General features: G+C 41.5%; 1 protein-coding gene across 3 annotated transcripts in view; it reads right to left on the bottom strand.

Moving 5' to 3' along the window:
- SNX14 (sorting nexin 14) overlaps positions 1-15624 on the bottom strand; it is an 84216-nt gene extending 68592 nt beyond the window's left edge. For 2 of the 3 annotated variants that reach the window (XM_024996711.2, XM_024996712.2), the window contains exon 1: positions 15338-15624. In XM_024996711.2, the coding sequence (XP_024852479.1) occupies positions 15338-15477 (140 nt within the window). In that variant the 5' untranslated portion in view covers positions 15478-15624. 3 annotated transcript variants of the gene reach the window in all.
- Between the last annotated feature and the right edge of the window lie 510 nt (positions 15625-16134).

Below are 16134 nucleotides of genomic sequence, written 5' to 3'. Positions count from 1 at the left end.
AGTGAAACAGGTGCTGCTTGAGAGGAAAAGGCAAAGGTGGCATGATTGGGAGTTCTAGAAGACTGGGGAAGTTCTGAAGCAGCAGCTGGAGAGAAGTAAAGAGAAAGGTATCCTCAGGAACTGCTGGGCAGTACTAAGGCTGAAGAGTTAAGTTTACAGGTGTGTGATTTTCTCTAGCAGCATTCAGTAACTGGGATATAAACACTTAATAAAACAAACCAGCATCACTGATCCAAGGTTTGGATTTTGTTCAGTGAGTGACATGCAAGCAAAGAGAGTCAAGGATGCTGGCAGTAGACTCGCTAAAGTGATGGGCCTGGAATCTAAGCTAGACTGACTCTAAACCACAGATGAAAGTAAGTGATAACAGAAGAGGGACAATGGATAGGAGGAAAGCAGAGAAAAGCAGGTACCGTGTGACTGACGGAATAAGAGACGTAGCCACAGGTCAGCAAGTGGGAGGCTTAATTTTTAAGATTTCACAGGAAGAACAGTCTCTGGTGATAACACAGGCCACCAAAAGGTGATCCAAGTGGGAGACTATAGAAGAGTGACCTCAAGATAAACTACAGTATTTGATGGGTTACTTGCACAAACACTAAAGTTACCCAGAATCACAAGATTTAAAATGGAAAAAGTCTATAAACTAGAAGCTTATAGTGCAAGAGACTAATATCAGTAAGAAAAGACAGATGGCAGAAGTTCCAAAGGAGTGAGAGATTTCTACTTCCTCAACAGAATAACTGGTCTTCCCACCATAAACAACTAGAAAACTGGACAAATCATACACAGCAACTGTTTCTAGGCATTGGATAACAAGCACGACAGGAATCTTGAAGAGAAGGGAAGTGGATGAACCTAGAGCCTGTTATACAGAGTGAAGTTAGAAAGAGAAAGACAAGTATTGTATATCAACACATGTATATGGAATCCAGAAATATGGTACTAATGAAGCTATTTGCAAGGCAGGAACAGAGACGCAGACACAGAGGACAGACTTGTGGACACGGCGGGAGGAGAGGGTGGGGCGAACTGAGAAAGCAACGCTGAAACATGTCCATTGCGATATGTAAAACAGACAGCTAGTTGAAAGCTGCGGTGTAACACAGGGAGCTCAAACACAGTACTCTGCAACAACCTAGACAGAGGGGTAGGTAGGAGGGAGGTTCAAGAGGGAAGGGACATATGTATACTTGTGGCTGACTCTGTTATTGTATGGCAGAAACCAACACAACATTGTAAAGCAATTATCCTCCAATTAAAATTTTTAGAACTAAAGAGAAGGGAAGCACACAAGTGAGTGCCACATCCAGACCAGTTCTTTGACTGGGGACAACCGCCCCAGGTGCAACATGAAATAGAACGGGCTACAGAAGATATTGTGAAGATTGGGGATTTCAGAATCGAAGAATAAAGCACCAAGTAGTAAGAAAAGGTGAAGATGATGATTACAGGTGCTCACATATTACAGACAGTGAACAGTAAGTGCAAATGCTGTGAGACAAAGGCTGCACCACTCAACTACAGGAAACTGGTCTCTAGGCCCCCGGGGCAATTCTGCACTTGACAAACATCCACCACAAACCTATCACTAAAAGTTCTCACATAAGCATGGTTACTGTTAACCCAAAGAACTGCTACGGATTAACCTGCCTGCAGAAGGAAACACAAACCCTCTAAACCTCTGTGGTCCCTGTCAACCTGGTCCCAACTCACTTTTCTGCTCTTATGCCTCCCACTCCTTTATACAAAGTTTTATACAAAGCTTCACTCCAACCAATAAATAGCACACTTGACATCAAGCTTTTAAAAAACCTTAAGTCTAGAAACTAACTCAATGGGTTACAGAGGTATTCACAGAGGAAATTATGAAATCCGTGTCCACAGACGCTTACTGAAAATCATTCTGAGCCAGAAAGATATGACTCCGAATTCACAATTTTTAGAATCCTTCAACACTTACATAGTACATATTTCATAAACAACATACATTATATAGCATAATACATCATGTTATAATAACATAAATAATATGAGGTCTGACATAGTACTCCATAATCAGATATTAGTATTTCCACAGAAAAATGTATAAACCATAAATAAATAAGTCATAAATAAATACTATAAACAAGTCTCAAGTCTGTTCAGGTCAGGATTTGTTATCAAATGTAACTGGTGTATCAAATCTAGAGGACAAGTTATTTCTTTTTGATTTCTGAATTATGGATTACGAACTGCAGACCTGCGCTTAGACTGAGTGACAATAAACACCGCATGCAGTATGCACATCACAGTAAAGGCAAGCAGTAACTGAAAGGCATTATTTAAGACAGAAATCTTTAGTGTTAAATACATTAATCCTGCTGTTCGAAACCAAGGGTGATCTCACCCACTGCCAGGGGAATTTGGCAATATATGGAGGCATTTTTCACTGTCACAACTGTGGGAAGATAAAAGAGAGGTATTTTTTATGGTATGGTATTTACATCAAGTGACTTGAGGCCAAGGCTCTGCTAAATATCTTACAACGTACAGAACAGCCCCCCACAACAAAGAATCACCTGACCCAAATTATCTATAGTGTTGAGGTTATCCTGCATTAATCAGAGACAAATACTGAAAACCAACAAGCTAAGCATTCAGAAGGTTGGGGGAGGAAATACAAATCCAAACACGTAAAAAGGAAGGACACGCTAAAGAACAGAAATCAGTCAAGTAGACGACAATGACAAAAGACATAAACTGGTTCTTCGGAAAAATTAATAAAATAATTAAAACCTCTGGCTGGATACTACTTGAGGTTACTAGGGCACCAGTAATTACTTTAAAAACTGATAATTAAGAGAAAAAGGTATAAGCATTTATTCTACTTTTCCAGCTTGAGCTATACTTCATTGTAACTAAACAAACCTTAACAGAGGATAAATTAAAGCAACTCTACAAACACACACACATACACACACACACACACACGAGAATTTAAATTAAAAAATACAGAAGGAATGAAACAATAACAAATCACCATGTTGCATCCTATAATGATTCAGATCAGATCAGATCAGTTGCTCAGTCGTGGCCGACTCTTTGCGACCCCACGAATCGCAGCACGCCAGGCCTCCCTGTTCATCACCAACTCCCGGAGTTCACTGAGACTCACGTCCATCGAGTCAGTGATGCCATCCAGCCATCTCATCCTCTGTTGTCCCCTTCTCCTCTTGCCCTCAATCCCTCCCAGCATCAGAGTCTTTTCCAATGAGTCAACTCTTCGCATGAGGTGGCCAAAGTACTGGAGTTTCAGCTTTAGCATCATTCCTTCCAAAGAAATCCCAGGGCTGATCTTCAGAATGGACTGGTGGGATCTCCTTGCAGTCCAAGGGACTCTCAAGAGTCTTCTCCAACACCACAGTTCAAAAGCATCAATTTTTCGGTGCTCAGCCTTCTTCACAGTCCAACTCTCACATCCATACATGACCACTGGAAAAACCATAGCCTTGACTAGACGGACCTTTGTTGGCAAAGTAATGTCTCTGCTTTTCAATATGCTATCTAGGTTGGTCATAACTTTTCTTCCAACGAGTAAGCGTCTTTTAATTTCATGGCTGCAGTCACCATCTCTAGTGATTTTGGAGCCCAGAAAAATAAAGTCTGACACTGTTTCCACTGTTTCCCCATCTATTTCCCATGAAGTGATGGGACCAGATGCCATGATCGTCGTTTTCTGAATGTTGAGCTTTAAGCCAACTTTTTCACTCTCCACTTTCACTTTCATCAAGAGGCTTTTGAGTTCCTCTTCACTTTTGCCATAAAGGTGGTGTCATCTGCATATCTGAGGTTATTGATATTTCTCCCGGCAATCTTGATTCCAGCTTGTGTTTCTTCCAGTCCAGTGTTTCTCATGATGTACTCTGCATATAAGTTAAATAAAAAGGGTGACAATATACAGCCTTGACGAACTCCTTTTCCTATTTGGAACCAGTCTGTTGTTCCATGTCCAGTTCTAACTGTTGCTTCCTGACCTGCATACAAATTTCTCAAGAGGCAGATCAGGTGGTCTGGTATTCCCATCTCTTTCAGAATTTTCCACAGTTTATTGTGATCCACACAGTTAAAGGGAGTAAATAAATGGTGAAACCAAAGAGAAAATGTGTTGGGCAGCTGTCACCACCTAAATCTACAAAAAGTGAGGCAACTCGACCTAATGTGGAGTTACCTTTTGATGTGATGTATTAGAATGTACACATCATCACTGAAGTACACGTGGACCCCCCTAAAAAAAAACATGTAAATCTAACAGTCTATAACTCTAACTCCCTGTCTACAAGAAATACAGAGGTGCAGATGACTATCAGCAAAATCCAAAGTGTGAACAAATAACCCAGTTTCTTCAACAAGTCAATGGCAAAGGGAAAAAAAAAGAGCGGGTGAGGAGGAATGTTCTAGATTAGGGTTGACAAAGGCTTATGGTATAGTCCTCAAAGCTAAGATTTTTACATTTAAAAAAGAATATGGGACAGAGAGACCTGATATAGCCCGAAAAGTCTAAAATATTTACTGACACTTTACAGCAAGTTTGGCAACTCTTGTTCTAGATTATACTTACAAAAGCTTCAAAGATGCAGCGACTACATAAAATGAATAGACCCAGTTGTGATTCTGATTAGAACAAATGCATTATAAATGTTTATATAATTAAGAAAATTTGAGTATGAGCTGACTATTACAAGACATTTAAAAATTACTGTTAATTTTGTAAGGTTATGGTTTTGTGTAGAATAATTATTTTAAAAGGAGGAAGGTCAGATTTTTTAAAATACTAATGGCTGTTGAAGCTGAGTGATGAGTGCTTAGGGGTTCTTTGTACTCTCTTTTTTCTATGTATGCTTGGAAATTCTCAAAAGCAAAAATTAAAAAAGACAAAGTTTTAGCAAAACAGATCGGGGAGAAAAGAAAAAGAGAGGATACAAATATAAAACTGTTGACTTTTTAAAAATGCACAACATGAGAGTTGTAAATTTTATTTGCGGCAAAATGAGGACTGCAGCGTGGGAGACAGCACTCTGAAACAGCTCTAAGAAACTACTCCAAAGAAGGAAGAGGGAAGCTCAGTATATATGAGATTTTGGTGAAGGGGGAATACATGCAATCAAGCACATATTCTTCCAAAAGGTTTCTGCTAGTCTCATGAACCTTTCCCGAGTCACGAGGAACAGTCATCACCATGAAGGATTGCAGTGTTTTTCTAGATATCAGGAGATACAAGAATCAGGCTAATAAAATCGGCTCCTGAAAATACCTATCTGAAGATCCCTGCTGCCAGTCCCACCACACCACCCCCAGCAAGAGTGCCTCATTTCTGCTCTCCACCCTCAGCTTCTTTCAGGGGGTGTTGAACGTCAGCAGCTGAAGCAGTGCATGATTTAATCCTTGTAGAGACAGATGGCAAGTGCCCATAGCAAGAGCCAACTTGTAGTTGACACAACACAGAATGAAAAAAAGAAGCAATCACAGCTATAACTGAAATGAAGAGTAAGACTATAAACAATTGCTGCTGCTGCTGCTGCTAAGTCCCTTCAGTCGTGTCCGACTCTGTGCGACCCCATAGACAGCAGCCCACCAGGCTCCGCCGTCCATGAGATTCTCCAGGCAAGAACACTGGAGTGGGTTGCCATTTCCTTCTCCAATGCATGAAAGTGAAAAGTGAAAGGGAAGTTGCTCAGTCGTGCACGACTCTTAGTGACCCCATGGACTGTAGCCAGCCAGGTTCCTCCATCCATGGGATTTTCCAGGCAAGAGTACTGGAATGGGGTGCCATTGCCTTCTCCACTATAAACAACTATATAGTCATAAGGGAAGGGAAAGGGAAGTCGCCCAGTCGTGTCCGACTCTTTGTGACCCCATGGACTGTAGCCTGCCAGGCTCCTCCATCCATAGGATTTTCCAGGCAAGCCTACTGGGGTGGGTTGCCATTTCCTTCTCCATATAGTCATAAACTGGATAAATAATATGACAAATTTTTAGAAAAAAAAATGCTAAGAATTAGGATGTTAAGAACTAGATAACCTGAATAGACCAACTATTTATTAGAGAAATTAAAATATAATCAGAGACCTGGCTTTAAAAAAAAAGGCCCCTGGCCCAAATGATTTCACCAAACTTTCATGAAATAGATAATCCTTACTTTATACAGACTGCTTTCAGGGAGGAAAAAAATGAGGAAAAGCTGCCAATTTAAAAGGACTAATATAATTTTAATCCCCCAACCTGATAAAGATAATAGAAGGAAATCCTTAGGTCTATTTTATTCATGAATATAGAAATGAAATACTCAGTAAAATACTAGTTAATTAAAACTAGCAGTATATCATAAAATAAAGAATAACACACTATAAGAAAGGCATATTTTTCTAAATAGTTCAGTATCTTTTAATCATCATGAACTAAAGGAGAAAAAAAATCATAACAATGATGACTTTTAACCTAATTACTAGATTACAGGGAACCTAGAGGGACATTCAAAAACACTGCAGGGAAGCAATCAGCAGAAGCCAAATTGTGGAAAACTCTATGGAACAAATGGCCAGTTTCCCCAACAAATAAATTACAAGGTTAAAAAAAGGGAAGAAATTTTCAGATTAAAAGATCATACTTGGGTATTATTTGAATAAATCTAAAAGGCTGTTTATAAATAAGATTCATTATGGTTGGCGTAATGGATAGACAGGCTCATGACAAAGCATATAAAAATACAGTAAAATTTTAATGATGATTGATCATTTACTATAAATTTCAACACTGCTGTATATTTAAAACTTTTCATCATAAAATATTGGAGGATAAAGTTCTAACAGATTCAGGGAAATCTGAACAATGAATAGATATTTTAAGGATGCTAACAGCTTTTTTATTGTGAAATGGTATTGTGGGGGCTTCCCTGGTGGTCCAGTGGTTAAGACCTTGCCTTCCAGCACAGTGGGTATAGGATCAATCCCTGGTCAGGGAACTGAGATCCCACATGCCTCCTGGCCAAAAAGGCAAAACATCAAACAGAGCAATAATGTAACAAATTAAATAAAGACTTAAAAAATGGTCCACATCCAAAAAAAAAAAACTTAAAAAAAAGAATGAAGTGGTATCCTGGTTATGTAGAAAAACAAAAGCTCTTGGGAGGTCACTGGTGGCCTACTGGTTAGGATTCTGGGGCACTGCGGGGGTCCAGGTTCAAACCCTGGCCTGAAAACTAAGATCCTGCAAGCTGCATGGCACAGCCAAGGAAAAAAAAAAGCTCTTATCAGTTAAAGACACCTACTGAAATGTTTGATACCCACTGACTGAGTTACCAACACACACATTAAATAAGAAGCTTTGGGGGCTTCCCTTGTGGCTCAGACAGTAAAGAATCTGCCTGCAATGCAGGAGACCTGGGTTTGATCCCTGGTCAGGAAGATCCTCTGGAGGAGAAAATGGCAACCCACTCAAATGTGCTTGACTGGAGAATTCCATGGACAGAAGAGCCTGGCGGGTTACAGTCCAATTCAGTTCAGTTGCTCAGTCATGTCCAACTCTTTGCAACCCCACATGAATCGCAGCACGCCAGGCCTCCCTGTCTATCACCAACTCCCAAAGTTCACTCAAACTCACGTTCATTGAGTCAGTGATGCCATCCAGCCATCTCATCCTCTGTCATCCCCTTCTCCTCCTGCCCCCAATCCCTCCCAGCATCAGAGTCTTTTCCAATGAGTCAACTCTTCACATGAGGTGGCCAAAGTATTGGAATTTCAGCTTTAGCATCATTCTTTCCAAAGACCACTCAGGGCTCATCTCCTTTAGAACGGACTGGTTGGATCTTGCAGTCCAAGAAACTCTCAGGAGTCTTCTCCAACACCACAGTTCAAAAGCATCAATTCTTCGGTGCTCAGCTTTCTTCACAGTCCAACTCTCACATCCATACATGATCACTGGAAAAACCATAACCTTGACTAGACGGACCTTTGTTGGCAAAGTAATGTCTCTGCTTTTAAATATTCTATCTAGGTTGGTCATAACTTTCCTTCCAAGGAGTAAGCGTCTTTTAATTTCATGGCTGCAGTCACCATCTGCAGTGATTTTGGAGCCCAAAAAAATAAAGTCTGACACTGTTTCCACTGTTTCCCCATCTATTTGCCAAGTGATGGGACCAGATGCCATAATCTTCGTTTTCTGAATGTTGAGCTTTAAGCCAACTTTTTCACTCTCCTCTTTCACTTTCATCAAGAGGCTCTTTAGTTCCTCTTCACTTTCTGCCATAAGGGTGGTGTCATCTGCATATCTGAGGTTATTGATATTTATCCTGGCAATCTTGATTTCAGCTTGTGCTTCTTCCAGCCCAACGTTTCTCATGACGTACTCTGCATAGAAGTTAAATAAGCAGGGTGACAATATATGGCCTTGACATACTCTTTTTCCTATTTGGAACCAGTCTGTTGTTTCATGTCCAGTTCTAACTGTTGCTTCCTGACCTGCATACAAATTTCTCAAGAGGCAGGTCAGGTGGTCTGGTATTCCCATCTCTTTCAGAATTTTCCACAGTTTATTGTGATCCACACAGTCAAAGGCTTTGGCATAGTCAATAAAGCAGAAATAGATGTTTCCCTGGAACTCTCTTGCTTGTTCGATGATCCATTGGGTCGCAAAGAGTCGGACACACTGAGGACTAACACTCACACTGAAATGTTTGGGCTTCCCAGGTGGTTCAGTGGGTAACGAACCTGCCTGCAACGCAGGAGATACAGGAGTCGCAGGCCTGATCCTGGGGTCTGGAAGAATCCCTGGAGAAGGGCATGGCAACCCAATTCAGTATTCTCGCCTGAAGAATCCTATGGACAAAAAGGAGCCTGGAGGTCTCTAGTCTGTAGGGTAGCAGAGAGTTGGACATGACTGAAACGACTGAGTACGTACGCACTGAAATGTTTGATGTTTATAGACAAAACATCTCACATGGCGTTTCCTTCAAAATAATTAGGGACAGGAGTGATACTTGGCTTTGAACTGATCATTTTTGAAGCCAGGAGATAGGTATTTACAGGTTCCATTGTACTACTCTATTTTTATTTTGTATGTGATTGAAGTTTTCTATAATAAAAAACTTTATAATAAAGTTTTTAAATGAAAAAAAGAAAAAAATCTATTGAAAGACCATAAAAGCAGATCTGAATGAATGTGGAAAGATATGTTCATGGATGAAACCATTAAATATAGTTAAGTAACATCAATTCTACACAGATTAATTTACAAATTAAATAAAACTGTGCAAATTCTTTGCACTCCTCACATCAAAAGCAGGAATCTAATTTCCTTCCCCTTGAATAGAGGCTGGCCTTAATAACTTACTCCTAATCAAAAGAATGCAGCAGAAGTGAAGCTACCTAACTGCCTAAATTTCAGGGTTAGGTCATAAAAAAAGTACAGCTTCCAGTGGAATCTCTTCCTCAGGATATTCATCCTTGTCACCCAACACCATTTGGGGAAAAAAGTCACACGTGAAACCATACGTAGATGTTCTGACCAACAGCCCAACTGTATATAAAAAACATACTACAAAACTACAATACTGTCATTTTAAAAACAATTCAGTACTGTTGTAGAAAGAGAAAAATAGACAAAAGAAACAGAACACAGAGTGAAAGACCCATTAAGTTTGGAATAAAAAACATTGTAGTGTCTGGGTTCTAATCCTGGATATGATAAAACGCAAATTACTTAATCTCTCCGATTGTTTGGTCCTCTATAAAACAGGGGTAATAATAATACCTAACTCACAGGGTTGTTTTAATAATTAAACAAGTTCACTAAAGTACTTTAGAAGAGTCTGTCTTAATACTGTTAAAGTGTATGTAAGCCAATTGTGGTAACTTAAAAAGTAATAAAGAAAATAATAATAAAATATATTAAGAAGTGGCTCCATATATAGAAAAGGCTACAATTTATAAAATAAAATTGTAAATTGCAGGGAAAGTGACTAGAATGTTAACAACAGTGGTCATCTTTGAATGGTAAATTTATGAGTGATTCTGAACACCTTTCAATTTTCTGACTTCTTTACAGTTTAGGGCTTCCCTCATAGCTCAGTTGGTAAAGAATACACCTGCAATGGAGGAGACCCCAGTTTGATTCCTGGGTCAGGAAGATCCCCTGGAGAAAGGATAGGCTATCCAGTCCAGTATTCTTGGGCTTCCCTTGTGGCTCAGCTGGTAAAGAATCCGCCTGCAATGAGGGAGACCTGGGTTGGGAAGATCCCCTGGAGAAGGGAAAGGCTACCCACTCCAGTATTCTGGCCTGGAGAATGCCATGGACTGCATAGTCCATGCGGTTGCAAAGAGTCATACACAACTGAGCGACTTTCACTTACAGTTTATATGAATCAATGTTATTTAGAAAGTTATTAATAAATTTTTCTTAATAATGTCTTTTTAATGTAATTTTTAAAAGCTTGGGCTTCTAAATCAGAATGATCATCATTAGAATCCCATTCTGCTACTTACTATCTATGAGAAAATTACTGAACAACTCTTAGCTTCAGTTTGCTCATTTGTAAAATGGAGCTATAATCAAGACCCTACAAATTGAAACTACAATGACCTCCTACTATACACTAAGTAAAATGGCTAAATTAAACCTATAAACAATATTAGACAAAACTATAAAACATTTTTGGCGATAGTATAAATTGGTATAATAACCTTGGAAAACTGGCAGTATCTACTTAAGTTAAACAAATATATATGCTACAACGAACCATGTTCATTTATGGTCATATACACCCAAGAGAAATAAGTACATATGCCTATTAAAAGAAATATATATTAGAATACTCACAGCAGCATTATTCATAATAGCCAAAAATTATAAACAACGCAAATGCCTTTCAACAGAATGGACGAAGTGTGGTATAGTCTCAGTGGAAAACAACATAATAACAAAAAGAATAACTACCAATATATGCAATAATATACATAAATCTCAAAAGGAGAGTCGAGAAAAAGAAACCAGATAAGAGAAGACCATATGATTCCATTTATATAAAGTTCAAAAAGCAACAAAACTGATACATGACAACTGAGAATGTTACTGACAATGGAGCCTAGTAGGGTGATGTTTTATATCTTGGTAAGTGGTGGTTACACGGGGAGTTATATTTTACAATTCAAAGAACTATACAATTACATATGTGTTATGTACTCTTTTATACGTTGTATCTCAAAAAAAAAAAAAATCACCGACGCTAGTAACAGTACCTACTTCACAATGTTGTGAGGATAAATAAGACAAAAATAACTGTTTTTGTGCTGAGCACCATTCCAAGCATGTTCCATGTATTAAAACCCAGTTAAGGACTTCCCTGGTGGAACACCACAGTTATGGAAGAAAGCAAAGAACTAAAGAGCCTCTTGATGAAAGTCAAAGAGGAGAGTGAAAAAGTTGGCTTAAAGCTCAACATTCAGAAAATGAAGATCATGGCATCTGGTCCCATCACTTCATGGCAAATAGATGGGGAAACAGTGGGAACAGTGACAGACTTTATTTTGGGAGGCTCCAAAATCACTGCAGATGGTGACTGCAGCCATGAAATTAAAAGATGCTTACTCCTTGGAAAAAAAGTTATGACCAACCAGACCGCATATTAAAAAGCAGAGACATTACTTTGTCGACAAAGGTCCGTCTAGTCAAAGCTATGGTTTTTCCAGTACTCATATATGGATGTGGAGCTGGACTATAAAGAAAGCTGAGCGCTGAAGAATTGATGCTTTTGAACTACAGTGCTGGAGAAGACTCTTGAGAGAGTCCCTTGGCCTGCAAGGAGATCCAACAAGTCCATTCTAAAGGAAATCAATCCTGATTATTCATTGGAAGGACTGATGCTGAGGCTGAAACTCCAATACTCTGGCCACCTGATGGGAAGAACTGACTCATTGGAAAAGACTCTGATGCTGGGAAAGATTGAAGGCAGGAGGAGAAAGGGACAACAGAGGATGAGATGGTTGGATAGCACCACCAACTGGATGGACATGAGTTTGGGTAGGCTCCGTGAGTTGGTGATCGACAGGGAAGCCTGTTGTGCTGCAGTCCATAGGGTCGCAAAGAGTCAGACACAACTGAGAGACTGAACTGAACTGAACTGGTCATATAGTAGATGGGAATGCACCTACCAATGCAGGGACACAGGTCTGATCCCTGGTCGGGGAGACCCCACATGCCACAGAGCAACTAAACCCACGTGCCACAACTACTGAGTATGTGCTCTAGAGCCTGTGGGCTGCAACTACTGAAGCCGATGTGCCTAGAGCCTGTGCTCTTCCACAAGAGAAGCCAGCACAATGAGAAGTCCACACACCGCAACAAGAGAGTAGCCCCTGCTCACCACAACCACAGAAAGCCTGTGTGCAGCAACAAAGACCCAGCAAACAACAAAAACACTTAAATCATCACAGTAATCACAAAATGCAGGCTCCAGTATTATGCACATTACACAGATTAGGGGACTGACTCAAAAATTGGATTACTTATCCAAAGTCATATAACTAGTTAAAGGAGGAATCAGAATAAAATTCTGAACAGTCAAGCTTCAGATTCAAAACTTGTGACCACATGAATAAATTGCCTCAATAATAATGAAAACTCTTAACACAGTAACTAGACCAAAGTACTCACAAAGAGTTACCTATTAATACTATTGATATTACCATTATTATTAGGATTAACTTACAATATTCCTTATAATATTCAAATATTCAATCCTATGATTAGCAAATCTATATAACTGTATATCCTAATCGTATGCTCTAATATATTAAAACAATACTATAAAGATGATATCATAAATAATTTGAAATACATAAAGTATATTACTCTACTCTTACCACAAATCAGTTACAGTGGTCCAAAGGTTATATCCATTTATCTTTCCACAGATAAAATTCATAATTTTATTCATACTGAAAGAAAATTTTATATGCTAATTAACATCTTGAGAGATTTTTAGAAGTTAAAATTTAAAGACAATAAGAGAAAAGTTAATTTCAAAAAGAGTACTAGTCTAAGTTTAACCACATACTAACCAGGGGAGTTTTTATTTGGTTGGTTTTCTGGGGAGGTGTGGGGTTGTTTGTTGCTTTTGTTTTCTTTTTGGCCATGCCATGAGGCTTGCTGGATCTTTTTTTTTTTTTTAACTTTTTTTTTTACATTGCAGTATAGTTGATTAACAATATTGTAATAGTGTACAGCAAAGTGATTCAGTTATACATATCCATATAACCATTCTTTTTCAAATTCTTTTCTCATTTAGCAAGCAGAGTTCCCTGTGCTACACAGTAGGTCTTTGTTGGTTATCCATTTTAAGTACAGCAATGGCAACCCACTCCAGTACTCTTGCCTGGAAAATCCCATGGATGGAGGAGCCTGGAGGGCTGCAGTCCATGGGGTCGCTGAGGGTTGGACACGACCGAGCGACTTCACTTTCACTTTTCACTGTCATGCATTGGAGAAGGAAATGGCAACCCACTCCAGTGTTCTTCCCTGGAGAATCCCAGGGATGGGGGAGCCTGGTGGGCTGCCATCTCTGGGGTCGCACAGAGTCGGAGACGACTGAAGTGACTTAAGTACAGCAGTGGATCTTAATTCCCTGACCAGAGCTCAAACCCAGGCCCCCAGCAGTGGAAGTCCAGAGTCTAAACACTGGACCACCAGGGAATTTCCAACCAGGGGAGATTTTAAACTGAGAATTTCTTATAAAGTTATTTCTAAAAATTAACTGGTGAAATGCCTGTATAAAAATCATTTTTTGAAAATATGTACTAAGCGTATCTTCTCATTTTTCTAGTTCCACAGCTACACCCCCCAATGGTGTCTTGTACACAAAAACAATCTCATTCATAAATCCAACCACTCAGAAATAACACTTGTTATTTCCTTCTTTCTTTGCATAATACAAATACAGGGTACAGCGTTCAGATGTTATAAAGACACTGATGCTATCCTATGACTCCTTAATAATATAGATGCTGGATGCTATGATTAAGTTGAAACCCTCAGAAATCTAGTTCAACCTGTTCCTACATAGTTGTCCTACGTGGAACACCTAAACTGACCTGGCTCCCAAATAAGATAAGTAAAGATGCCTGGACAAAACAATCATATAAAGTTGGCACATCTTTCATACTACACCTGCTTACCTGGCTTGAAATACTTTCCAGATGATAAAGTAAATAATTAATAGCTTCCATTCTCTTAAGGATTCCACGTACACGTCCTCCATACTCTTAAAGTCATTTTACCATCATAAAGTACAGTTTCCAATAACATTAATCGCAGTTTAAACCTAGTATTATATAACTCAGAATCAACTAATTAGAAAGCAAAGCGACAAGGGAAGAAATCCAACTTCAACACAAACCCAGGAAACGGTTATCTTAGAACAAAATCAATTTACCAAGTTTCATGTTTAAGTTTCCCCGATCTTACTATGCTTGGGGACCAATATCTCCAGATAAAGAGTAACGATGGTTGCACGCTCAGACTATGAGAGAAAACATGCAGGTGTTATCGCTGACAACTGCCTCACATGTCTTTCCACCAAAAGCAAATCTGGAAATAATTCTGAAATAATTTCACCTCTACTACCTATTTCATCGCTACCGCTTCTAGAAACAACAGAATGAAGGACATCAACCAGTTTAGTTCAGAGGCAGAACCTTCCGCTTCCAAAATGTCAACGAAATTAACCAATTTCACCTTTCAGTATTCCCTTTAGAAATATTCTAGGGATGATAGTACTATTTCGCTTTCTGACTTCGGGTCAACAAATCCTTCCGGTGTTGTAACCAACACCACCACTCCTTTGTGGGAGAAAGCCTAGGCTGGGATCGCTTCATATAGGGTGGGCGTGTGCGCGCGGGGCGGGGAGGAGCGAGGCGAGTCGTTCAAAAACAGACAGCGACCGGACCTTGCAACTCTCCTCCGTCAGCTGACCGGACCGCCCTGAAAGATTTTATTCCTCTGAAAAGCATTCCGACGGAAGCCCAGGTTTTAAGAAATGGGTGAAAACAAGGTAAGACTCGGGGCCGGATGGTTGAGAAGCGAGGCCTTAGGACCCGCGGCACCCAAGCCCACCCGCCCGCACTTCCGGGCCCGGCGCCCCGCCCGGCTCCCCCGGCCCGCTCTCCCAGAGGCCCCCGCAGCTCGCCCCACGTCCCGCAGCTGCGCAGCCCGACGGTCTCCGCGCAGCGATGTAACAGCGCCTGAGCCCGCAGCTTCGCGGGGGGTGGGGAGGACGGCAGTGGCGGCCGCCCCTGCGCCGCCGCCTTACCTGTTGAGGAGCAGGGAGGCGGCGCTAAGGCAGAGCAGCAGGAAGCAGAACAGCGGGTACTGGCGACAGATCTCGCGTCCCACGTCCAGCCGCAGACGCTGCTTCAGCTTCTCCCCTATAGTCCGCACCCAGGGCGCCATCTTCGTCGGCGTCGCTGAAGCTGTACTAAAGACTAAGGCCGAGGTCTAGGCAACCCCCATCTACCGCCCGCGTCTCCACCCCTGGGGGCTGGATCGCAGACCCAGACCGCCGGCGACCGGCGGACGGTCAGCCGGCTGCAGCCGCCCAAAACCCCGCCCACGAGCCCCGCCGCGCGTGCGCGGCCACGCCCCCCCGTCGGCCTGCGGGGACAGCCGCGAGACGTGTCCGACGTCAGCCGGCGGCGCAAGGCCCATCGCTTACCTCTCCGGTCTGGACCCTCGCACCGGCCTCCAGTGGAGAGCCCCGTTCCCCGGCGGCCGGCCCTTTGCAGAACTCGGGGGGAAGCTGCAGCACCCAGTAACCGCCTGTATTGCGGAGGAGAAACAGGATTTGCCCGAGCACAGGAGAAACTGCAGCCCCCCTGCAGCCACCGGGCCCTGCCTGCGGTACTCCCGGAGCTCGGGGCCGCTGGGAGCTGTAGTCTCTGGGACGCGCCCCCCCGCAGCGCTCTGCACGCCTCCTCTCCGTAGTCTCCGCTCTGCGTGGGGACAAGTCCAAGCTTTGCGCGACGCCCCAAGGGGAGGAGGGGGGGACACCTCTCAGCCCTTATTTTGCATGGGCCGCGCGCGGGTGAGTAAAACAACCCTGGAACATCA

Source organism: Bos taurus, chromosome 9 (assembly GCF_002263795.3).
Source record: "Bos taurus isolate L1 Dominette 01449 registration number 42190680 breed Hereford chromosome 9, ARS-UCD2.0, whole genome shotgun sequence".
Taxonomy (NCBI): domain Eukaryota; kingdom Metazoa; phylum Chordata; class Mammalia; order Artiodactyla; family Bovidae; genus Bos; species Bos taurus.
This window is presented reverse-complemented; position numbering and strand designations above follow the sequence as displayed.